The sequence below is a fragment of the Alosa alosa genome, chromosome 23, assembly GCF_017589495.1.
Source record: "Alosa alosa isolate M-15738 ecotype Scorff River chromosome 23, AALO_Geno_1.1, whole genome shotgun sequence".
Taxonomy (NCBI): domain Eukaryota; kingdom Metazoa; phylum Chordata; class Actinopteri; order Clupeiformes; family Clupeidae; genus Alosa; species Alosa alosa.
Window position 1 is genome coordinate 9,168,883 of NC_063211.1, and position 27,500 is coordinate 9,196,382.

Below are 27,500 nucleotides of genomic sequence, written 5' to 3' on the forward strand. Positions count from 1 at the left end.
ACATAGGTTACTTCCCTGATTACCGGTACTCACTTTCCATTTAATCCTTTCAAGTCAGAATCCCTATTGAGAGTGTAATCACCATTGAAGTCATATCAATGGCATCTTCTGGCATTCTCTTCTAACAGTGAGGCACTGCAGAGTATCACTTGTAATAATCCCTTGTTACTGATAGAGTTATCAGGCACCACCGGTGCTACCTGTGATTGTGAAGCATATCAAAAGGAAATCACCAAAGGGGATCTGTCTGGTGGAAGTGTTTAGATGGTAGTCAGGTCTATTAATGTCACACGCAAGGCAAGGCAAATGACGGCAAATGACAGCACACAATTGCACTTTATGTGATGCACATGTACACAGAACATGTGCACACAGTTGAATTGTGTTGTTATGCCAAATGAGTTATGACATTCCATTTTATATTAGAATAGCGACATGATGCTTCTGCTGTTGCCTCTCCAAGCTCTCTCTGTCCTCTCCCCCTCCTGTCCAGACCTAAAGGCCCTACTGCTGTTATCCTCGTCTCTGCAGTCTCCTCTCCAACCCATGGTGTGTGTGTGTGTGTGTGTGTGTGTGTGTGTGTGTGTGTGTGTGTGTGTGTGTGTTTGTGTGTGTGTTTGTGTGTGTGTTTGTGTGTGTGTGTGTTTGTGTGTGTGTGTGTGTGTGTGTGTGTGGTTCAGTTCCTGATGTTCACTTGGCTTAACGTCTGTATTTCACTATAGCCTTAAACCTTCAGTCTATCAATCTATGCATCTTTATTGTTTAGCAGGATGCATACAGTACATCTTTACATACTGAGATACTGCCATGAAAACAGTCACAACACAATTTAACTGTGCTATGTCAAACATATTACAAACAAGTGTATTACAATTCTCAGGTCATTACATTGCAGAGTATGCGGCAGTATTCTCTTCCTCTTCAATCAGTCACTTGATTTTTCACAAAAGGAGAGCAATTTGTAATCACATGGATTGTTTTGCCAGGACAGTGTATGGTTGTAGGAATCTGGTCTAGACATTACACATCTCTCTGTTAGGTTGCTGGGCTGCCCAGGGCTCCAGTATCTGGAATAGAACCACAAGTGGCTAATTTATTAAACAAGTCTGCGTCTGACTCAGATCTCAGTGAATGGAAATATAAGTCTGCAGAAGAACAATAACTAAACCAGACACTTAGTACTCTTATGAGCCATTACAATATTAAACACAATGATATGTATCCCTCCTTCTTCAAATGTGACACATCTCTGCTCACTACCCCTGGTCCATTTTATGAGCACTAGTCCTTGACTATTCTTTTAGTTACTTTGTGCTTTTCAGTCGGTGGTAACACAGTGGTTTCACTCATCACTTGAAAGCTGAACGAAGGTATGTACTGGACTGGTGGTGTTTCAGCTGAACGGAGACATATACAAGTATACAAGAGATGGAAGTCTTTCTTACTCAGTGGTGAGCGGAGTGTTGTCCACCCACGTCCAGCCTGTCCCATTTACCTGTAGGCCAATCCAACCTGTTGTGTTCAACCCTGCAATGAATTCCTGTGACATACAGTAGGTTAGATCACACCGCTCCTAGGTCAGATCGCACTGCTAAGCATATCAGACAAATTTGTTAATCTAACACACACACACACACACACACACACACACACACACACACACACACACACACACACACACACACACACACACACACACACACACACACACTCTCTCTCTCTCTCTCTCTCACTCACACACACACACACACACACACACACACACACACACACACACACACACCTACAGTCACCCTCACCTGTTCTTTCGGGTTGTTGATGATCACCAGATCGGCCCCTGCGTCTTTGCAGTATTCTCTAGCCTCTGACCAGGTTTTCTCAGCATTAGAGACATAGTAACACTTGCACTGGAAATACTTGCACAGAGTGAGACCCCGGTACTCTGTGGGGACTAAGTGGAATTTACAGTAATTAAGGAAAATGCTTCAAATGTTTCAAATATTTTGAAAGGATCAAAAACAAACTTTCACAAACTACAGAACTACCTTTCTCGTGCATGGCAGAAATCTTTGCCAGTAGGTATTCCCTCTCTAAGATGTATTGGACACCCAGTCCTGTGGTAGAGACCAGCAGAAACACACACAGCACCACTAGCCCCGCAGATAGACAACGTAAACGCCTGGTCTCTCTCACAGCACCTTAGAGACAGACACACATACGTTAGGCACTGAAAATGATATAGTACAACAAGCTATAACAGAGTTCATGCTCAAGTTGTCTCAAGTTCAGAATGGATGGCCTTTATGGGATATTATATTAGAGTGAAAATCAATTTAAAAGACATTTTCATGTGCAGTAACAGCTTTTGGTTACTTGTAGAAAGCCAGTATCCTTTGTATGACATTCGGACGGTACATCTGATTAGAAGATGTAGTGCCTAGGCAACATTAACTTAAGCTAGCAGACCCAATAGAATACTGGATACAATACATCATCTAGAGATTATAGTGTAAGAAATCACACAATTTTCAGAGCATAAATAACATGGCCAGCATCAAGCAATAATTGACAACCATGTGTGCATTTTTGTTTGAATCTCTGAGTCAAATTACCAATGGTGTGGTCTTGATTGGCCTTTTGGAAGTCTGCGCAGGGTCGCATTAGAACGTAATCATTTCCGTCTTCGTCCATTTCGACCTTTTTGGTGGCGGGATCTGCATCGGGGATGTCCATTTTGACATGACGGCCATCTTCACTCGACCTCTCTTCATCACTGAGCTGCTCTGCTAAGCCCTCCATTACAGTATGTCTCAAAGCTCATCAGAATAATGAGCAGTATGTGTGTGCATCCCACGCTGTCTTGTGTCCATAGCATCACATCTCTATTAATGGCCAGAAATGTCATGATAGAGTTTCATATGTAGTGGTGAAGATCTGGCTCATGGTGTGTGTGTGTGTGTGTGTGTGTGTGTGTGTGTGTGTGTTAGTAGTGTGGTTAGCTCTGTTATTCCTGTGTGCTCTAGTTAACCTTGGAGGCACATCATAGAGCTGTATAGCAGTTAACCTCCCCAGCCACTGCAGACTAGAGGTATTGTCTCCGCTGAGGGAAACATGTATGACATTTCTTGCACAGACACAGGACAGACCTCTTGACATAAAAATGTCTGTCTCGGGTCTATAGAGAGATACAGATACTGTAGGTACCTTGTGCTTTTATGTTTCCCTTTCCTTTTAAACACACAAAGACGATGAAGTGTCAGTTACAGGTTTGTTCTTCTAATGTGACTCATTACACACCGGATATGCATGCACACACACGCACGCACGCACGCACGCACGCACACACACACTGCTCATATTATTACTGTGCCATAATAATTGACGTAAGGTGGTTGCTCAGGGCCTCTCTCCCACCACAGTATGATATAATGTTTAATAGAGCTTTAGGACACAGGAGCGACACACTAAGATTCATTCTCTCAATGTGGACAGTGGATATGCACTGAGTGTGCCTGTGTTCCTTTCATCCACATAAATATTCACACAGATGCGCTCTCGCACTCTCTCCCTTGAAGCATAGACAAGACAACATACAGTGGGCATCGCTTTCAAATGGCCACTTCAGTCGCGCATTACGAGGCGTGAAGCTGCGTGAAGCTTTAGTACCACTTTCAGCCACTGTCGTCGTCATCGCTGTGTCAGTAGCCTGACTGCCCCTTCTGAAAAAGCAGGAGGCTAGGCTACCTTTAAACATAATTGTTACCGAGAGGAATCCCAGCCTACGAATTCAATAACAAAATAAATCGTAATTAAACATTACCTCGATTAAGGCTACTTGGGTATGGCTTAAAGGGGTGGTTCAGGATTTTGGACATAAGACCTTATTTCCAAGTAAGCAAGTGTGATATTTATCAGTGGAGACCGTTTTCAGCACGTTTCATCCAGTCCTTCTAATTGCAGAGTTAGCGGGTGCTAGGCTAGCGCCAAGTCAGCGGTATGTGCTAGCCTGCCACTAAAGACAGTCTTACCCACTCCAAAGTACACCTGAGGCAAATTCCAGACAATCGATGTAAATGTCTGTGTTGATAGAATAGTGTAAGAAATACAACTACCCTTGCATCGTTGCAATAGTTATACTTTGGTCCCTAAAGTTGTTAGTAGTCATTTTGCAACTCAGAAAGCGGACTGATATTACCAAGGCTACTACTAGGTATCCCCATTGAGGCGCTTTACTGTTTACTTTTTTTTCGGTATGAGTACTACTAACCGAACAAGTATAATTCCATAGCTGCTAAGAAACTAGTCCCTCAAAATGTAATGCGATTGTTGAAATGCAAGGATAGAATAACGTTAGAAATAACACTGTCAATACAGACATTTACATCGATAGTCTGGCGTTACAATTTATTTGCCTCGGGTGTACTTTGGAGTGGGTAAGACTGTCTTTAGTGGCAGGCTAGCACATACCGATTGACTTCGCTTAGCCTAGCACCTCTTGAACTCTGCAATTAGAAGGACTGGATGAAACGTGTTGAAAAAACGGTCTCCACTGATAAATATCACACTTGCTTACTTTTTTGGAAATTAGGTCCTATGTCAAAAAATCCTGAACCACCCCTTTAAGGCTTGACTATCGGTGATTGGTAGCGAAAATCGAAATCTGCTTTTGATAGCCTGGGGTGCCTCTCCACAAAAACGAAAAAATATCTTAATTTGCTGTCTATGTTATTGTCAGTGTTGGGGGGGTAGCATAACCACATAAATCAAAACAGTGTCTTAATTTGCCCTACTTCTTGACTGCAATGTAGTCAATTGACTGTATTTTGACATGTCATTTTTATTTTCTGTACAATAAACAAATACATCTGCTTTATGCGCCAGAATTACATTAATATTTGGCTGCCTGCAGGCCAGCCACTTCCCCCCATATTCCAAGATTAAGATAGTAGCCTATACAAAAAGCACTTCATACTATCATAAAAAAATCGTTAAAACGAATAGCTATTTGCAATTTGACAAAACACTGGTCCTCATTTTTGCGAATCGCGAGGGACGATATGAGCCTGTTGCATTTAGTTAGATGTCCGAGTCACGCATAATGTTTGAAAACCACTGGCTCGTAATCACAATAATTATGACCGCCGCGCAGCATGCCGCGCAGCATGCCCAAACTTCCGTCAATGATTCCCGGGACACTGAAAGACCGGGGTTTTAAACTTGGTGGGCATGTAACCCCACATGGATAGCATGGAACCATCGTTTTCGTTTTGATCTGTAGCCCCCGCTGGACTGGACCCCGAAAGGAGGGTGGGGGCAGACACAGTTTTCTGTGAATATCCGAAAACCGTGGGGTTTAGGAGGACCATTTTTTTTTTTTGTATGTTGATCTCAAGGGGCCATGTCAACCCATTCCATAACCACTCATTTCATGTATAGCGCCACCTAGTTTAACACACGACAGTTGGATAGCCTACTTCATCATGTCCCCATGCCTACATTTTTGTGAGTAGCATAGAGATCGTTAAAAACAATAAAGAATGGCTCTCCGTTTGGGACATTGAAAACTTATATTTTTAATAGACTACCATCGAAGATGCTGACTTGCAAAAGCCTCGGGATAACACGTTATCTCCACTATCATCAGTCATGCCCCTTAATCACTGCCCACTGTAACTACTTTTACAAACACCAGACAACATAACTACTTTTACAAACACCAGACAATATAACTACTTAAACAAACACAAGTCAACATAACTACTTTTACAAACACGAGGTGTGAGTGTCACATATATGGCAACATAAACATTTTATCTTTAGCAATAACAGAAGATAAAGGTAATTACAGTAAAGATAAAACTAGACACATGTATTACTGACACACACACACACACACACACACACACACACACACACACACACACACACACACACACACACACACACACACACACACACACACACACATGCACACACACATAACCACGCCTCCATCTTTAATAATACTTCCTCTTCACTCTCGATGATCAACCAATCTGCAGACTTGTCGAGCCTCAGACCAGGGTTTCAAAATAAACGAGATGAGATAACACTTGCCGTATAATTTCCATCCTTTTGGCCATGATACCTCTATACATAGTTTGCAGTGCAATATATTTTATTGAAACAATAGACTGGACAACAAATAATTTAATTGATTTGTTAAATAATTAAGCAGCATTAAAACAGCAGAAAACATCAAATGAAGTACCATCAGAGCTTACTCACAAATGGGCAGTGTGTGTGTGCATGTCTGTGGTGTGTGTAATCAGTTCTGATAATCTGAGATGGTCTTTGGTTCTCCTTTCACCATGACACACACACATTATGAACATTGTATAAGCATGCAGACATATTTAAATGTGGTGTCTTGACACACCATTGACCACACATACTGTACACCACACACACACACACACACACACACACACACACACACACAGTTTCTGTTGCTGCAAACTGAGACCCTGTTGCTGTCCCTCCACAGCAGTCCTCCTCTCTCTGTCTGCAGAGTATTATAGCAGACAGCTAATGAGCCTATACGGGCACTGCAGCCAGTCAACACACACTTACACACTATTCACATCTCCTCTACACACACTTACACACTCTTCACATCTCCGTACACACTTACACACTCTTCATATCTCCTCTACACACGCTTACACACTCTCACACACACACTTACACACTCATCTCCTCTACACCTACAGAGCACATATCTCTCCCTACCTCTATATAGCACTACAGCCAGTCTTACACACACTTACACACTCCTCACATCTCCTATACACCTACAGAGCACATCTCTCTCTGTACTGTACCTTTATATAGCACAACATTTCTCTGTTGTGATGTCTCCAAAACCGTTCATTATGCTGATATACCTATAAGTGAGTACAATATTGAGTGAAGTCAGATGTAGAATGCAAAGTTGTTAAAAGACAACATTTAAACTGAAATTGATGTTGACAATTAAACAATAAGACCTGAGTGACAGTAACCTGGCCACGTCCACTTAGATATATTTTCAGGGAGGTACTAGTCTGGAACAACATAACGTTTCCATATGACCCCAGAAAGATAAGGCCAATCAGCAGTGAGAGGGGTTGATGCTATAGCTTTGAAATCAAAAGTGGCTGTGCTAAACGCTAGTAGCAGCTTACATTCAGACTGCATTGCAAAAGGAGGCCTCAGGCTAACAATACATACTACAGTACTTTTACAAACACCAAACAACATAACTACTTTTACAAACACCAGACAACATAACTACTTTTACAAACACCAGACGACATAACTACTTTTACATAAAATTCCTGACTGCACCTTTAAGCAATAACAGAAGCTAAAGGTAATTGTGTGTTCCATATAGCCAGTGCCTAAACAATAACAAATGCTATGTAATGATTTAGTGCACAGAGGGCTATTCATGTCTTTTAAATCAACATTCATTATATTGCTTTGGAATATGGGACAGTAATTTCTTCCTCAATTAGATTTTTCACAAATGGGGTAAAACGCAGAGGAGCATAGCCTTGCCAGTTGGAGGTGGGCTTCTCCACGTCTGGGCTGGTTATAACACAGTGCCCCATGCTGCCGATGGGCTGTCCAGATCCCCAGAACACAGGCCTGAAATTGAAAGATGAAAGAAATGTTCAAAGCAAGGAATACAGCATCAGTTAAAAGTATATGATGTTAGGCAAGTGCATTAACTGCCATATAATATAAGCCATATTGTAACCATTTCTGATAGATATCTAACTGACCCTGGGGAGAGCGGTCTACCATTCACCCACGTCCAGTTCATCCCACATCTTTGTAGTCCAATCCAACCCCATCTCCCCAGCCCATTAATGTAAACCTGTAGTAGTAGACAACAAAGTCAGGTCCACTAAACATCCGGCAGATGTATTACTGATACACACACACACTGGTGCGCACACCCATGTGCACACACACGCACAGGACGCACACACGCCCACGCACGCACATGCAGACACGTATGCATGCACACACATGTATACCACAGCTCTTTTGCAATATTACTTGTTCCTCCTCGCTCTCGATGGTCACCAGATCTGCTCCCATGGCTTGGCAGACTTGTCTAGCCTCAGACCAGGTTTTCGGAATAGACGAGATGAGAGACAGTAACACTTGCCATGGAAATTCAAACCTCTGTAGCATACCTCTGTTGGAAATATACACAGTTTCAGTGGAGTATATTTCATTGAAGCACAATACTGCAAAATTAATTTATTTGATTTGTTAAAAAGGAAAACTCTGGTCCAGCAACAACCATCTTTTTGTGGATGATGTCGAGTGTTGGTGTAATTGCTCAGTAGTTCATCTCTTCCCTGGCTTATTTCAATGGTGTATTTAACACGCAGTGCTGTGATGAAGATCAGCAGTAGAACACCCATCACTCCCAGACCCACAGTAGCACACCGAGAGCGTCTGCTCATCTGTGCTGCAGCTGAAGGGCAAAAGACAGATGACGTGATGACTTGAAAATGAACAAATCTTTTTTGTTACAAAACTCTCCCCTTCAAAAGTTGATATTATGTTGTCTTTGAACTATTCTCAATTAAATATAGGGTTAACATGATTTGTAAATCATAGCATTCTATTTTTATTCACATTTTACACAGCGTCCCAACTTTTTTGGAATTGGGTTAACTTTTTAAACTGCAAATTATTGTAAACTGAATTAAAAAACAGTTTTGTCTAAATGAGAAAATATGACATGTTATGCATAGGTAGTAATCTTGAGTATGATTGCATTGATTCTGAAAGGAGTATATTTACCAGAACGTTGTTTTGTGGCTGGCATCTTCAGGCTCTTGCAGACTCTCGTGCTAATGTCATTACCGGTCTTCTCATCCAATTTGGCAACTTTTAAGATGTCTCTCTCTCTCTCTCTCTCTCTCTCTCTCTCTCTCTCTCTCTCTCTCACACACACACACACACACACACACACACAAATACAAATAATTTGTCCCCACCTCTCACTCACTCGAATTTTGGTCTTCTTGTTTGTCTTGTTCTTCTTACTTGTTCCTCTTAGCTCTTGATGGTCACCAGATCTGCTCCTATCAGGGTTAACCCTCAGACCAGTTTCTCATAGTTTGCAACAGACATATTTCCATTCACTTGGACATCTAATAACATGGCATGTACACACAGTGCAACAATGAAATTGCATGCATGCACACCAGAGAAAGTGGGAACTGAAAGTGGAACTTTTGTGTTATAAGCCCCATGTGAAAGTACAAGATGATATTTATAAACATGTTATACCGTATATCATAATAAAACAGAAACTTGGTTCTCAGCACTGGAAATGATTTTACTGCTTCTGTCTTCTATGACTTCATCATGTTAAATTAATCAGAGGTTAACTACACCTTATACCACTGCTTGATTGAATGTCCTATTGCGATGTGCTCTTTAGAATATTGTTCAGATAATTGCACACCATTGCTGCTATTAGCCTGCCAACTCAGCACTGCAGCAATTGTTCTCTTTTTTTGTCCCTGCTGAAGGTTCATACATATGAAATAATACATACTTTCACAGCTTGGTTTTATTTCAAAATGTTCCAAATAGTATTAACAATAATACTATTGTACAAATGATCTCTCTCTCTCTAACATTTGCAGTGGAACCAATTATTGGGGCAGGGTGACTCTGGCTGAACTACAGACGATTTAGAATATAATTCAGTAAAACTTTCAACAAATTGCTAAAAAATTCAAAATAATTTACTGTAGGTCTCTTGCATCTTTGCGATCTGGCTCTGCATCTGGTTGTTGATGGCTCATAGCTGGTCCCTCTCTCTGGTCAGAGTGGAATATAGCTGTTTAGGAGATGGTCATTATCCCTAACTTAATAACTGGTGTCTTTCGGTCTTCAACTGGTCTCTTTCAATCTTTAACTGGTCTCGCTCGGTCTTCAACTGGTCTCTTTCGGTCTTCAACTGGTCTCTTTCAATCTTTAACTGGTCTCGCTCGGTCTTCAACTGGTCTCTTTCGGTCTTCAACTGGTCTCTTTCGGAGGTGCATCTCACACACAGGTCAGTGGTCAAGATCAGCAGGAAGGCACACAGCACACCCACAGCCACAGTGACCCATGGTGGCCAGCCGTTTCTCTGTACTGGAAAGAACGGATGATAGACACAGAGAGATAATATATATTGTACACTATTATGAAGTTACATAGCAATTTAGAGAATTTTATGATAAAATTACACAAAATTCTCTAAATTGCCATGTAACTTCATAATAGTGTACAATATCTGCATTGTTGCATTATGTTCATGTTGTTATTGTAGACACAGAGTACAACAGAGACCCCATTAACATTTGTTTTTTAAAATGTGTCTCGTGTGATCTGATCACAAGTGGTCCGGTCTAAAGTTCTATCCAGTTGTAAAGTCCGACATCACAGGTCCCACGGCTTTTTCGTCTAAAAACTTTAACTTGCGCAGCCAGCCGGTTTCCACAACCTGTACATTTTGTCACCATCACCGCTCTTGTAGTGAGGGTGAGGGTAAAACAACTGCTCAACTCCAACAGAGTCATCAGTGTAGCTGTGCAGCCAGATGATATAATCGAAGGTAACATCAGAGACGGTTGATAAAGCAACTAACTAACTAGACAATCTGTGGTAACGTCCAGGCCTCCACGTATAACAGGATTTTGTTAGGTTGAGGGAGCAAGTGAGTAGTCGAGTGACAATTTTCTTATTGGCTGCTCTGAGTAGCAGGAAAAAGTTGTTTCTTTAAAAATATATTTTTTTACCATTTACAGTAAGCAGCTCTGGGAGCAGTTGGACCCGGAAAAAGTATTAATTGCACAATTATTGCGTTACGACTTAACAAACAAATTCAGTCGAGATATTTACCTTACCAGACATTTTGGATGAAATAGGCTTTTGTGGGCTTTTGAGGGATCTCATGTAAACGTAGTCATTCATCCCTTCATCTGTGCTTTCTGGTTTGGAGATGTTAGCCATGCTAGTATTATGATAAATAGACTCTTGGTCCATTCTGTCCTCACCACTCTGTAGCATGGCTACACACTGCTCATCAACTTCTCTAATGTGTCAAGGTATCTAATGTCTTTTTAAAGAGGGACCTGCTACGGTGAGGTCCAGTTGAAGGTATGTTAGATGGTGTCAGTTTTGTTTAACTGCACTGCTTCAGTTAACCTCAGAGAAGCATACTAAGGGTCACATATGACATATCTTGCACAGACACAGGAAATAGCTCTTAACATGAAAATGTTTGTTTTAGGTGTACAGGTCTTAATAGGTACCTTGTGGTATACCATTTCCTTTCAAAAAACAAAATGATGATGAAGCATCAGTTACAGGCTTTTTTTTAAATGTGGCTCATTACACACTGAAGATGCCTGCACACACACACACACACACACACACACACACACACACACATACACACACACATTTATTAATTCAGAAAACACTTTTATCCAAAGCAACTTACAAATGAGGACTTACATTCAAGCTGCATTTAGGAGGCCTCAGGGTAACAATGCAACAACATAACTACTTTTACAAACACCAGACAACATAACTGTTTTTACAAACACAAGACCAACCAGAGGATGAGAGTGCAATGGAAGGAAATGGTACATAGTTCCAGTCTCATAGGTGTGAGTGTCACATAAATGACAACATAAACATGTTCTCTTAATAAGCAATAACAGAAATAAAGGTAATTGTGTGTACCATAGCCAGTGCCTAAATAATAATGAAAATGAATAAATGTTATGTAATGATGCAGTACACAGAGAGCTATTCATTTCTTTTAACATTCATTATTATACAATACAGCAGAATGTGGGACAGTGATGTCTTCCTGATTTATTTAGCCGATTTTTCACAAATGGGGTAAAACTTAGAGTAGCATGGATAGTCTTCCCAGTGAGAGCTGGTCATAACACAATCCTCTGTCTTGCTGGGCTGTCCAGATCCCCAGATCACGGGCCTGAAATTGAAATTGAAAGAAGCTTTCAATGCCGCATTAGCAAAGCTTTTTGCTATTTTTCAAGTGTTATAACTGATTATTAGTCTTAATAGTGTTGTTGAAGCCATACTATAATCATTTCTGATAGATATCTAACTGACCCTCTGGAGATGGAGAGTGGTCTACCGTTCACCCACGTCCAGCTCGTCCCACGTCTTTGTAGTCCAATCCAACCCCATCTCCCCAGCCCACTAATGTAAGCCTGTAGTAGTCAGACAACAAAGTTACACATGTATTACTGACATACACACACACACACACACACACACATACGTTCTTTCTCAGTATTACTTGTTCCTCTTCACTGTCGATGGTCACCAGATCAGCTCCCATGGCTTGGCAATCTTGTCTAGCCTCAGACCAGGTTTTGGCAGAAGACGAGATGAGATAACACTTGCCGTATAATTTCCATCCTCTGGGACATGGTACCTCTGTAAGTAATATACACAATTTGCAGTGCAATATATATTAAACACTATACTGCAAAATAAATAATTTAATTGATTTGATAAACAATTAAGGAACATTAAAACAACAGAAAACATCAGTTTTTCTCACTCAGATCTGAGTTCTTGGTCTGGTCTATGATGTAATAATTAAGGATCATTAAAACAGAAGAAAACATCAGGTCTCCTCACAGTCTATGATGTTCTGTAGCCGGTCCCTTTCTCTCATCAGATTGGAGTTATTACTCAGAAGCTGGTCTCTCTCATTGGTTACGTTGCTCCATTTGGACTTGAACAGGTTACAGTCAGTCTTCAACTGGTCTCTTTCAGTCGTTAACTGGTCTCGCTCCATCTTTAACTGGTCTTGCACGATCTTTGACTGGTCTCGCTCAATCTTTGACTGGTCTCTCTCAGTCTTTAACTAGTTTTGCTCAATCTTTAACTGGTCTAACTCCATCTTTAACTGGTCTTGCTCTATCTTTAACTGGTCTCTCTCAGTCTTTAACTGGTCTTGCTTGATCTTTAACTGGTCTAGCTCCATCTTTAACTGGTCTCTTCCGGTGTTGTATTTCACACACAGGCCAGTGGTCAGGAGCACCAGTAAAACACATAGCACACCCACAGCCACAGTGACCCACTGGAGCCAGATGTTTTTCTGTACTGGAAAGTCCAGATGATAGACACAGATAGATTACAACAGAGTGTGACAATGCACAGAAGCATACAATTTATTCAACATTTTATAAATTCTTAGTCATTTCATGATATAATTTATTGCATACCCAGTCTTATATATATGCCTACTTTACTGTATGCAGTTGCATTTGTATGACAAATATTTTATCATTACCACTGTAAAGGAATACTATTCAGATAAACTTTAGCACAGAATGCACAGTTTTTAGTGCAGTATTTAATCAACATAGTTACCAGACGTGCTGGATGTAAAAGGCTTTTCTGGGCTCCTGCTGGATCTCTTGTTGACATATTCATCCGTCCCCTCAGCTGTGCTGGCTGGTTTGGAAATCTCAGCATCCATGACAATATTGTCATAAATTGCCCCTTCATCCATTTGAATATCAGCAGGTTGAAGCATTACTAAAGCACACTCAGAGATCCCTCACTGCTAACCAAATGAGCAGAGTCTGTATATGTCTGTGGTAATAATCAATGCTGATAATCAAAACACACAGCAACATTTTAAAGAGGAAACTACTATGGGGGGTGTCTGAGATGGTCTTCAGTTCTGTTAAACTGTGTTTAAAACCTCAGGTCAGTGGTCTGCTTTAGTGGGCTCTCTTGTTCCTCTAAGAACAGTAGTTGCATAAGCATGCAGATTTCTTCTTTGAACCTGACTTATTAATTCAACCGTCCCAACTCTGCCATCATTATGTTAAGACCGTCCACCAACTCTATACACAATATGATTGGCCCGATTGAAGTTTGATTTTTCCAGCTCGCAAGCCAACGGAGAGTTGGGCTGCAAATTACATTTGCTGCCGCTAGGGTGCGTCTAGATTTCTAGACTAACATCTTATATTTTACAACCTGAAATGGAGAAGTGACTTCCCATTGCAGCTGGCTCAGCTGTTTTTCACCTCAATAATGAAACAAAACAACACACAACTAACCAGAAAACGGATCAAACTCTAAACTCTATTTGACCTTTGTAAAAGTGAAGTTTTGTCCATCCACATCCACAGCCCAATGTCATTCCTCTGCAGCCCAATCCAATTCTGCCTACTCTGTTTAGAAAGAAAGGCCTGAAATGTATGCAATATCAGGTCAGACATCATTCTTCAGGAATATATTCTGTATATTAAAGCAAAACTCTCACCAAAATGCATCCTAGGGTGTTTTTGTGAATGTACCTGAGTCAAACGTTTAAAAGCATAATTATGTCCGAAGCGCCACTTTTAAGCTTGTCCGCATTGTTGTTTTTGGGTGAAATGGCTTTTTGAATGGAAATGCTAGGGGCACTACTATTTTGATACATGATCGCGTCAAAATCGCTATTTTTAAAACACTAAGAAGGCTCAACACAACATGAAACTTTGATAGAAGAATCATCAGTGTCTTTACACATGAACTCGAGCATTGAGAACTTTGTTCGTGTACACATAGTTTACTAAAAAGAAAGGTTTTGGATTCTTTTGTGCCAAGAATCGCTTGTCTCTTTACAGAGCAACCAGACAAAAAAAGTCTTTAAACCCGCCTTGCTGGAAGTAGTTTATTAAACAAGAATAAAAGAGGATACAGAAAACTACAAAATACAAAAATGCAAGAATCCGAATCCGATCTCAATCTCAATCTGTAAATATCTTTCTCACCTTTTTATGTTTGCGCCCCCATATGGTATGTTTCTGAGTGCTTATTCCTGATAATCAGGTCTAGTGCCTCTCTCTCAAAGAGTTTTTAAAGTCAGTTTTTGTGGTTTGGTCATGTGATGCCCCTTAAAGCAACACCAAAGAACTTTCCCTCTGTCGCACGCACACTATTTGTTTATCCAGCACCGGCTTTGCAAATAACAATGTCAGCAGACAAGGTAGAATATTTTGCACGTAGTACGATGTACAGTATTACGATGTCTCATTCCATCAAACTACAGATCTGCCATCCGATCTGGCAAACTTACATAGTGCGGTTATAGCCGATAGAGGGAGACTGGCTTTTAATGCAGAATTGCCGTTCACCCTGTTACGAGTTGATGAACCACTGAAACGATTTTGGAAACATTATTTTAAGGTACAAAAAACTCTTTGGTGTTGCTTTAACAGGATGTATTTGTGACCTCTACGTACCTTGCCCAGATAGCAAACACACGTTGGCCCAACGTTAGTATTGGTTGGTGCTGCACCACATCCTCTTGGTTGTTTTCTGACTAAATCACCCTTAATAACTGCTGTCGTTCAAGTTGCGATTGTCCATTCAAACATCGATCACAAGCATTTCCTTCATACGTTTTCTACCCAAACATGATTATATTTCTAACAGCATTTTCATCACACCGTTTGATATTACTAGTTAAAGTGGACTCTGTTGTCCCTTGTATTTCAGTTATTTATTCAAGTAAAACACGGCATGCAATTACACTCATTTTATTCTTTAAGGGCCCAGGGTTTCTTGGCCGCACTGTCAGGTCCACTTTATGGCTGGTTATTCAACACATTTTATGCATAACTAATAATTTTAAGTATGATTACGTTGATCCTGAAAGAAGCATATTTACAGGACTCAGGTCTTGTGGCTGGCATCTGAAGGCTCTTGGAGGCTCTCGTACTAATGTCATTACCGGTCTCCTCATCCATTTTGGATTTATATTTTAGATAGATAGATAGATAGATAGATAGATAGATAGATACTTTATTGATCCCCAAAGGGAAATTCAAGGTCTCAGTAGCATACAGACATCACACACAACATGCACTTACAGCAGAAATGGTAAATATAAGTATAAACATATAACCAAACTCCACTGTATAATAGAGACAGTAGAGGATAAGAAAAACTAACAAGACTAAATAATAAATATACTATATAAATTAAATTTTAAAAAATCCACAGTGTGCTTTTGCTCTTATTTTTGCTCTTGATGTTCAGCAGATACCATCTCTGCTGCCATGGTTTAACATGCTTCTACAGTACAGTATCAACAACCCAGTTAACATGGACAAAACTGATGTAAGTCATACGGTATCGTTAACCTCTGAGTAACGTGATAAAGAAGCCATATAACACCCACAAAAGCAGTGAAATAATTCTCAATGCTGAGAACCGTGATGAACGTTATTGTGGTTCCACATGGGGCCTGTCCCACTGTCACATGACATAAGTAAAAACACAGCACACACGTATGCTTTCTGTGGTGCATATGCACACTCTTCTCTTAATAAGCAATAACATAAAATAAAGTTAATTGTGTGTGCTATAGCCAGTGCCTAAACAATAACAAAAGTTAACAAATGATATGTAATGATTTAGTACACATAGGGCTATTAATTTCCTTTAAATTAATGTTCATTATCTCACCTTTATTATACTGTAGAATGTAAGACAGTAATTTCTTCCTGAATTAGTTACCGGTAGCTGATTTTTCACAAATGGGGTAAAACTCAGAGGAGCATGGATAGTCTTCCCAATGAGAGCTGGTCATAGCACAGTGCTCGTTGATGTCGTTGGGCTGTCCAGGTCCCCAGAAAACTGGCCTGAAATTAAAATTGAAAGGAATTTTCAATGCAGCATTAGCAAAGCTTTCTGCTAATGTTGTTGTTGAAGCCATATTTTAACCATTGCTGATGAATATCTAACTGACCATGTGGAGAGAGGTCTACCATTCACCCACGTCCAGCTCGTCCCACTTCTGTGTAGTCCAATCCAACCCCAATTCCCCAGCCCACTAATGTAAACCTGTAGTATAGATCAGACAACAAAGTTAGGTCCACTAAAGACACATGTATTACTGACACACACACACACACACACACACACACACACACACACACACACATACACACACACACACATGTGGCCCAGCCATGTATGTAACCTTCTCGATCTTTCACAGTATTACTTGTTCCACTTCACTGTCAATGGTCACCAGATCTGCTCCCATGGCTTGGCAGACTTGTCGAGCCTCAGACCAGGTTTTGGCAGAAAACGAGATAACATAACACTCGCCGTAGAAATTCCATCCTCTGGGACATGATCCCTCTGTAGGTGACATACACAGTTTGCAGTGCAATATATTTTATTGAAACAAACACTATAGGCCTACTGCTAAATAAATAATTGAATTGATTTGTTAGTCTAACCACAACCTAGGATGTGATTGTGATAATGAGTGTACATTTTTGGTTGGGACCAAAGCAACATCAATTGATACAGTTTTGAGTAGGCTATTTAGTAAATTTACTACTTAGTACTCAGTACTTTGCAACATAGTGAATTTCCTCCCAAGGCTAGCGCTATGTGATATATTGTTGCAGATGCACATTCCGGTCTTACTCAAAGCTACTCCAATTAACGTTGTTAACATACCAATGACAGTTTACACTGGCTATAATCTAAAGTCCCTAGGTTGTTGTTAGACCAAACTTTTCCTTTTATTCTGAGATCTTGTTTTGAAGTTTTTGATGACAAGTTTCTGGTCCCTCTCTGAAGACTGGTTTGACTTACTGCTCAGAGACTTGGTTAAGGCTCTGTAGTTAGCCTGTAGGCGGTCGTTCTCCTGGGTTAAGGTGCTATATTTGATCAGTAATTCCTCTTTTTCTTGCATTAAAGTGCTGTAATTGTTCAGTAACTGGTCTCTTTCCTGGGTTATGTCAATGGTGTATTTAACATGCAGTCCTGTAATGAAGATCAGCAGTAGAACACCCATCACTCCCAGACCCACAGTAGAACACTGGGAGCGCCTGCTCATCTGAGCTGCACCTGAAGGGAGAAAGACAGAAGACAATTTTATAACTATTATAATAGTTACAGTATATAACTACTATAACTATTATGAGAGACAGTTACTGTACCACACTGGGAAAATAAAATGCAAAATAAATGCATAGAAAAAAAATGGAAATCTAGATAATTTATCATCTGTAGAGCATGTAAGTTCTGTTCTGTCATTTTTGTTTGGGTTCTCGCTAGGTGGGTTACTTCTAGAATCTTCCTGGAACCACAGAGTTATTGAAGCATGATTTAAGGGACCCATGATTTATGTTTTATTCTGTCGTCTGGTTTCTGGTTTGTCTTTAAGTCTAAACCATTCAGTAGGGACAAAAAAAGCGGAGAATTGCTGCAGTAGTCAGTTGGCAGGCTAATAGCAGCATAGGCACATAGGCAGGCATCACGTCAAAGTAAATCCACTTTGTGTAGTACAATCTAAAAAATTTACTTTTAAAACTCTAAGTTATTGGAAACTGTCCTGAAAACAAGTTTTGTCTAAATAACAGTCATGTGTAACTAATAATCTTGAGTATGATCACATTGATTCTGAAAGGAGCATATTTACCAGAACTTTGTCTTGTGGCTGGCATATGAAGGCTCTTGCAGGCTCTCGTGCTAACATCGTTAACGATCTCATCCATGTTGGCAACTTTTAAGATGTGTCATACACACACACACACACAAATGCACATATATCCCCACCTCTCACTCACGCCAATTTGCTCTTCTTGGTTCTCTTGTTCCGCTTACTCGTTCCTCTTTTGTGCACATGTGCACCGTAGAACGTGGGTGTTGTTGTTTTTTTGTTTTTTTTACGTAACAGTTGCGCAGGCACCATTGGAACTACGTACAAGAAGATTTTTATAAACCTGTTGACCATAAAACAGAAACTTTTGTCCTGGTTCTCAGAATAGAAAATTATTTTACTGCTGTGGGTCTTATAAGACTTCATCACATTGATCAGAGGCTAACCACACCGTATGACTAGCATCAGTTTTGTTCGTGCTAACTGAGTGTTTGCAAGATTTTGTACGTTGAAGTATGTCACATTGTATACTGTATTGTAGGCCTACATGTTCCTTAACAGTGTATGTAAGATTGACTGATCGTTGGAACGCAGTCCAAGGCCCAAGTGGAAAAAAATGAGGCATCTAAAAATGTGTGCTGCTCAAAGTTGAAAATAGTTTAACTTTTGAGGTTGCACCATCCCACAAATGAAACCTGTTGCTTAGCAATTTAGCTAAATAAAACATATCATACGTGTCAGCATGAGGTCGGCAGGTTAGCATCATGTCTGAATCACACGAAGGATTGGACCTCCGTTTCACAAAGCTCTGCGTATACTGTACATGTACTGCGGAGGTTGTGTCTGAAAGCAACATGTACACAATCAATTCACACCTTGCCAGCTTTCCACACTCACTGCTTTGGAATACTCACTACTCAACATACTGCTTTGGAATACTCACTACTCACCATACTGCTTTGGGGCACTCAGTGTGTTTACCAAATCTACCAAAATACCCAGAACTGTCACTGTTTTATATAAGTAAGTAAGTAAGTAAGTAAGTAAGTAAGTAAGTAAGTAAGTAAATAAATAAATAAAATGAAAATGAAAATGTTTGACACAAACACAATTGTGGTTCATGCCAGTTTTAAAACAATCAAGAAATAATCCAAAACATGATATTAAACATGATATTAAACACACATAATTCACAAAGTAACATGTTTATTTATCTTGATCATGCCTCCCCACCCCAAGCCCATCCCACTGAAAGAATCCTCCATAAAAGTCTGGCAGGTATGCCTAGCATGTGTGAACCCATCTTAAATATAGTAGACTATATGTGCTTCTTTTGAATGGTGCTACATTGATATGATCTGTTTAAGGTGTGATTGGCACACAGCTTGGGAAATACTGAATTAAATAATAAACAAATCAGTTGGTGTCAGATGATTTTTCACAAATCAAGCCATGTTTTGAGGAACATGGTTCAACATGCCAGTTGTTGTGCATGCCATTAGATGGAGGAAGTAGAAGAGCACAGGCCTCAGAAGTGTTAATGATCTGATCGTCATCCAGGAAACTGAAACAACACAATTACATCATACAATTACATTCCATAAAATGTTATTTATCATAATCTTTTAGCCTAGCTTTTAACAATGTTAGAATTTCAATGTAACCTAGAGAGTAGTGTATAGTAGTGTATTGAAGGATATTTGTCTTCTTAATATTAGTAGCTGTGACATCTCATGCTTTACAAACTGAAATGGAGAAGCAATTAATCTTAACAACCAAATTAGTATTAAACAACACAGTAACATTGTAACAGATACAAATCTCTCTGACCTTGTGGAAAGTGAAGTTTTGTCCACCCATATCCAAGGGCCATTAACATTTTTCTGCAGCCCAATCCAACCCAATGTCCCATGTTTTGTAAGGAAGGCCTGAGGTGTATATCATAAAAAATGCATATCACCAAGCAACTTAACAAACAAATCATCAAGCACTCTTTCTCTCTCTCACACATCCACACACACACACACACACACAGTCTCTCTCTCTTACTTGTTCTTCTCTGCTGTTGATGATCACCAGGTCTGCACTCATTTCTTGACATTCTCTTCTACCCTCAGACCAGGTTTGTAGTGCAGGGCAACATTTACAGTGGAAATATAACCAATTATCGGGGCAGGGTGACTCTGGATCGACTGAGGACAATTTGGAATATAATTCAGTGAAATGTTCAGCCAAATTTACATTAATTACAAAATTGCTACATTTTTCAAGAAATCCAAAATAATTTACTGTAGGTCTCTTGCATCTTTGCGATCTGGCTCTGCATCTGGTTGTTGGTGGCTAGTAGCTGGTCCCGCTCTCTGGTCAGATTGAGGAGATGTGCATTGTCCTGATTTAATAACTGGTCTGACTGGTCTCCATTAGTCTTTAACTGGTCTCTTTTGGTCTTCAACTGGTCTTGCTCGGTCTTTAACTGGTCTCGCTCGGTCTTCAACTGGTCTTGCTCCGTCTTCAACGGGTCTCTTTCGGAGGTGTTTTTCACACACAGGCCAATGGTCAGGAGCAGCAGTAAAACGCATAACACACCCAAAGCCACAGTGACCCATCGTGGCCAGCTGCTTTTCTGTGCTGGAAAGTCCAGATGATAGACACAGAGTACAACAGAGACCCCGTTTACATCTGTTTTTAAAATGAAATGTGTCTCGTGTGATCTGATCACAAGTGGTCAGTTGTAAATACTGTAGAAATGTGAACAATCACCAGGACACATTGTGATCGAATAGATAGATAGATAGATAGATACTTTATTGATCCCCAGGGGAAATTCAAGAATCACTCAAACCGCACATTTGACCGCATATACAGTATGTTGTAGTGTAAATGCTAATGCATTCTGATGTGTCCTGGACCACGGAATCTAAAATTATCTAAAAAATAAACGTATAAGTAGGTGAGTAATTTCATATTATTATGTGCAATCTCTGCATATACCCAATTTCAGTTGCACTTTTACAGTATGGTCATGTTGTCATACTATTCAGACAAACACTTGAAACAGCCTAAATTGAACACACATCAGTAGTACTATTCAGTCAAGATAACTTACCAGACATTCTAGATGAAATAGGCTTTTGTGATCTCTTGAAGGATCTCATGTAAACATAGTCATTCGTCCCCTCATCTGTGCTTTCTGGTTTGGAGATGTTAGCCATGTCAATAGTATGATAAATACATGTAGTCTCTTGGTCCATTCTCTCCTCAGAATAGCATGGCTACAAACTGTTCATCAAGGTCTCTAATGTGTCAAGGTATCTACTGTAATGTGTGTTTTTTAAAGAGGAACCTGCTACAGTGAGTTCCAATTAGAAGTGTGTCTGATGATGTTGAGTTATGTTAAACCTCACTGCTTGAGACACATACTGTATATGACATTTCTTGCACAGACACAGGAAATAGGTATTAATAGTTACCTTGTGGTAACCAGAGTGTATACCCCTCCAAAACATGCATACACACGTAAATTGTATCACGCCAGATGTGCAATGCTGTGCAGTAATATTACGCTTCTATTAATACTGCACATCTAAGAGGTTAGGAGGTTGTAACTAACCGAAGAGGCCCTGGTGCTGTCAGTGCTATAGTTACTGCCTTTCGTTTCCTCTCTCTCTCTCTCTCTACAGGATGATGTGATATGATATGATATGATATGATATGATATGATATGATATGAGTTTAATGTATAATAAAGCTCTAGACTCTTAAAACAAATGTGTTAGAAACAACACAAACTGTGTTGTCCTTATCTGGACATGTTGTGTTAAAAACAACACAAGTTGTGTTATTTTCAGCATATTCATTTTAAGAGTGTAGGACACAGGAGCGACACACTAAGATTCATTCTCCCAACGTGGACAGTGGATATGCACTGAGTGTGCCTGTGTTCCTTTCATCTGCAAACATATTCACACAGACACAGACACACACACACACACACACACACACACACACACACACTGCTCATATTATTACTGTGCCATAATAATTCACGTAAGGTGGTTGCTCAGGGCCTCTCTCCCACCACGGTATGATATGATGTTTAATAGAGCTTTAGGACACAGGAGCGACACACGATTCATTCTCCCAACGTGGACAGTGGATATGCACTGAGTGTGCCTGTGTTCCTTTCATCCACATAAATATTCACACATATCCGATTACACAAATGCAAACCATCAGACTCACTCACATGCACAATCGCACACAAACTCACATGTTAGCAGAGCACCTTTCACACAGTTACTGTGAGAGTGATCTCCCATTATAACTCTCTCACACACAGACACAGACACACACACACAGACACACACACACACACACACACACACACACACACACACACACACACATCTTAGCAGCACAATGCTATGGGACAATATATGAGTGATCTCTAATAAGCACTCTCTCCCTAGAAGCACACACACACACACACACACACACACACACACACAGACCACTCATTCTCCTCCTCCCTCATTGGCTGCCTCTCAGCTCTCTCATATTCCATCAGCGTAAAGAAAAGGGGTGGTGGGAGAAAATATTGGATTTTTATTAGAGGAGCCCGAGAAATCGCTCACTCTCCATGGCCTGCCTGTCCGTGTGCTGCGGCGGGGAGTAGTGGGGTGAGAGAGAGAGAGTGAGAGGGAGAGAGAGTAGGTGGTTCAAATGAGAGAGAGAGAGATAGAGAAACAGAGTAAAAAGCTGGAGAGAGGCATGGAGAGAGAGAGAGAGAAGAAAGAGAGAGAGAGAGAGGTGAGTGTGGTGTCCATCCATCATGGGCAGCTGTGGTGATTCATATGTGAAGATGGCTCCTGGGTACAGCGGTCCTGCTCCTGACTCCACACTGCCCGCCTTCCTGTCCACCACATCCAGACACCTGTCATGGGAGCTGTCTGTCATTGCTCCCTCTCTCCCTCTTACACACACACACACACACACACAGGTACATATTCTCTTTCAAACACACACCTCTTGCCTCTTTCTGTCTTGGTACCATTTCTTTCTCTCTCATTCTCTCTCTCTCTCTCTCTCTCTCTCTCTCTTTCTCTGTCTCTCTTTCACGATCCCTCACACAGCAGAGGTGAACACTCATTCATCTTAAATGGAAAGCCACAGAAATGCCACAGCACAGTAATTGACTCGTTTTAGCCAACCCATCGCCGAAACAGTGCATGGCTTTCAGCACAGGGGTGAACAGGACTGGCTCACAGGGAAAAGCTGGACAATCTTTGGGAACACGGCCACTGCATTGGTCATGTAAGAAAAAACCTCTGTGAAGTCCCCCCCCCACTTCATCCTCTCCTCTCCTCTCCTCTCCTCTCCTCTCCTCTCCTCTCCTGTCCTGTCCACCTCTCCTCTTCTCTCATGTAAAATGTCACAGGCTGGTCATGGATGGTTTTATGGATCTCTTACTTGCATAAGCATTCCCCTGAGGAGTGTGTGTGTGTGTGTGTGTGTGTGTGTGTGTGTGCGCGCGCGCACAGTGGACAGGGGGAGCACAATAGTGTTCATTTACGTAAGCAGTCGCCTTTGTGTGACCCCCCGTCCTCTCAACAAATCAAATTTGCTCATTAAGAATCTATTAACTAAGTGGTTTTACTTTGTAGCAGCGCCTAGCAAACCTTATGGCTCCACTCCTCACATGGGATGCCATCATTCACAGTAATGTTTTCAAAGGGCGCCAGGAAAAGATTTTGTCCTGTCGAAGGGGGGTTGGGGTAGCTGGAGAGTGCTATAATGTATCCTGATTGGTGTGATGTGACGACCCAGCACAGAAAGAGCTTATGCAGCAGATACCATCCATGGCCCATGTAGAAGAGTGTGCTAGCGATGGGGTCTTGGAAGAGGATGATAACATGGGAGATGGATAGGGACATAGGAGTGGGACTGTTGCATGTGCTGTGCGCTGGACTTGTGAGCTTGTGACCTTGTTACCTCCAGCAGAGCTGTTGAATAGCTTGGTGACCCACATCATGAGCATGTGGTCTGTCCTCCATCTCATGGTTTAGGTATATTCTGTGTTGGGGCTTATTTTTATTTCATTCCAATTTGTCCATCATGGAATGCTGTGTTGTGGTGCTTCATGCCTTGAATGTAGGCAATTTATGTACATTCCAATAACACAGTTACAAGATATAGAATATATAAGATACAGTATACGAAAATAGGCAGTTCTGTTTTTTTCAGTCCTGAAGCTCCTCCTTCTCTCCTCTGTCCACTACAAGATTCTCAGATTCAGACCCAAGATTACAGATGTCGAGCTGTGACCCACAATTTTCACAATTGCAGACAGTTTGTGCTACCCAACAATTCCGCCATTGTTGTTCTGTTGAGACGAATCAGCAATTTGTTGTGTTTGTTTCGCACAGCACTGACAGTCAGACTCCCTGCCTTTGACCCGCATTATAATGACCTGTGTGTTTTGTTATCCTGCGTTTCAGATCTCAGGAAGACGTTTGACCAGGAGCCTCTTGGGAAGGAAGTCTCTTTGGAACAGGAAGTACTTCTCCAGTGCCGCCCACCCGAAGGCATACCTGCTGCTGAGGTAAGGTCAAGAGAGGTCAAAAGGTCAAAAGGTCATCCCTCCCTCCCTCAAACCCCTCCCGATTTTAACGTCTTTACTGCTACGATAGAACCACAGCGCTCCTTTAAAAAACTCCTTACAGGTGGCACTGTGGCTACAGCGGACATACCATGTGCGAGTCCGAGTGCCCACAGGGACCCAGGTTTGAATCCGACCTGCGGTCATTTCCCGATTCCCACCCCATCTCTCATTCCCACCCCATCTCTGTCCTATCTGAATAAAGGAAAAAGGCCTAAAAATATACTTTAAAAAAAAAGAAAACAAAAAGAGCTCATTACAGCGGGGTTACTGCGCTGGAGCTCCAGGGAAATTTGGAAACTGGACTCTGCAGGACGCCGGTGGCTTTGCTGTGGCAGACATTTTTTTTTTCTCTCCTCTTACCCTACATGAACAGTAGCTGAGTAGGGAAAGGAGTGATTGAGAATTGGATTGGACACAGGCCCGAAGCTCCGCGCCCAAGTCCCGGCGTCCGGCCGCTGATAAAGCGCCGCAGTGAGAAGACGAGACGTCGTCCCTTGAGTGTGTTAGCTCGTTCCTCTCTCTCTTTTTTTTATGAAAATGGCCGCCACTCCCAACGCTGTGAGAATACGAGTGTGCTACATCAGTATACTGACAAAAGGAAAGTGAGGTGAAGTAGTCTGGCACGACATGGCTCGTGTGTGTGTGTGTGTGTGTGTGTGTGTGTGTGTGTGTGTGTGTTTGTGTGTGTCCAGTAACAATTTGCGGAAATCCTGAAATTATACCTCCTGTCGGGGAAGCTTAGGAGAGATTTGTTTGTTTGTGAATAGCCACAGAATATGAATTAGGCATTCAGATTATTCTGCAGTTGTTGTGCACAGTTGCCCAGAGCTGTAATATAACACGTGACAAACATTTGGCACTCTTCAAACGACCTCTTGGTTGTGTTTTTAAAATGTTTTTTGCCATCAGTAGCATCTGCCCAGGAATCAGAAATGATCATGTTTCCCCTGAAAGCCTGGCTGTAATGAAGTCGATGCCTGTCGAGTGAGATGGGGCACCCATAGTTTTGGACAAATTGCTCTGCAGTTGACATGATGGAGGTGTGTGTGTGTTGGTGTGTGTGTGTGGGTGGGTGTGCACATACATTCTAGCCGAGTGCAGTTGGCAGTTGTGTGCATGTGTGTCTTTTGCTGTGTGTGGAACCTTATGTCCTTGAGTTGTGTAGTTTTGTTGTGTGTATGTGTAGATGTAGGTGTGTGTGTGTGTATGTATGTAGATGTAGGTGTGTGTGTGTGTGAGAGAGAGAGAGAGAGAGAGAGAGAGAGAGAGAGAGAGAGAGAGACTCTGTGTCTGTTACTTGCTTTTGGGTAATTGGGTGCATTTACTCCGGCGAGCCCTGTGTTCAGAGCAGAGTGTATAGCTTGGTTCTCAAGTTTCCCTGGACTCCGTTCAAAGGCTTACAACTGACCCGGAAAAAAGGCGAGTTAAGTGACTGGAACCTAAAGGCCTTTATTTTGAGTAAAAAAAAATATGCTGACAGAACAAACTGGCGAATGGGGTGGAAGCCATTCTTCTCTGTTGTGAAGTCTGGGGAAACCATTTTAGAGTTGAGGAAATAGAAGGCGAGCCTCAACAAGGCCAGAGTTCTGCCTCAGTGCCTGTCACAAATAAAGCAACAGCAAATGCTTTATTATTTTGTCGTAAAATTGTTACATGAGCCAGCTTGATATGCTGTAGACTAGATTTAAATAGACTTGAAGCAATGGGCTAAATCTTCTTGTTCTGCTTGTTTAAAAGGATGGTGTCTGCTGCTGCTGCTAAGGGGAAGAAATGGCATTATGGGTATTATGGAGACGACGCCAGCGTACAAATTTGGGGTGGGTTTGTCGCAACGAGAGCAGTAACAAGTTAGAAATGAAATTAGATGCATCACACGAGCAGCAATAAGGGCTGCTTTTCTCACAGAGGCTGAGTAAATACAACCACCCTGTGGGCCATGAGAGATGGGAGAGAGAGAGAGAGAGAGAGAGAGAGAGAGAGAGAGAGAGAGAGAGAGAGAGAGAGAGAGAGAGAGAGAGAGAGAGAGAGAGAGAGAGAGCAGGAGGGAGAAACATAGAGAGAGAGATGGAGAGAGTGAGAGAGATAGAGAGAGAGGTGGAGAGAGAGAGTGAGATGCGAGTGAGATGCGAGATCTGTTATCCTCCTTCCTCTGCTCTCTCTCTCTCTCTCTCTCTCTCTCTCTCTCTCTGCACTCATTCCCGCTTTCTCGTTCCTGACGCTTCCGACACGACCACTCTCACCGCCACCACCATCTCCTCCTTTTCCGCCACCGTCGCCACAGCACATCAAAGGCAAATTTGTTTTGCCACAGCCTAAGTGCCGCCCGCGGAGGGGGGG

General features: G+C 41.4%; 1 protein-coding gene and 1 long non-coding RNA gene across 3 annotated transcripts in view; one reads left to right on the forward strand and one right to left on the reverse strand.

Moving 5' to 3' along the window:
• unc5cb (unc-5 netrin receptor Cb) overlaps window positions 1–27,500 on the forward strand; it is a 193,591-nt gene that overhangs the window by 110,106 nt on the left and 55,985 nt on the right. The window contains exon 4 of the mRNA XM_048234673.1: window positions 25,000–25,103. Within this exon, the coding sequence (XP_048090630.1) occupies window positions 25,000–25,103 (104 nt within the window). The remainder of the gene's footprint in view (window positions 1–24,999; window positions 25,104–27,500) is intronic.
• On the reverse strand, window positions 11,590–12,666 carry LOC125288369. Of its 2 annotated transcripts, XR_007192479.1 has the most exons (4): window positions 12,650–12,666; window positions 12,383–12,522; window positions 12,193–12,293; window positions 11,590–12,052 (listed from the first exon to the last, which is right to left on the reverse strand). It is a non-coding gene; the product is annotated as an uncharacterized LOC125288369 (long non-coding RNA). The 2 variants fall into 2 exon arrangements; XR_007192478.1 differs by lacking the exon at window positions 12,650–12,666 and having other exon boundaries at window positions 12,383–12,598.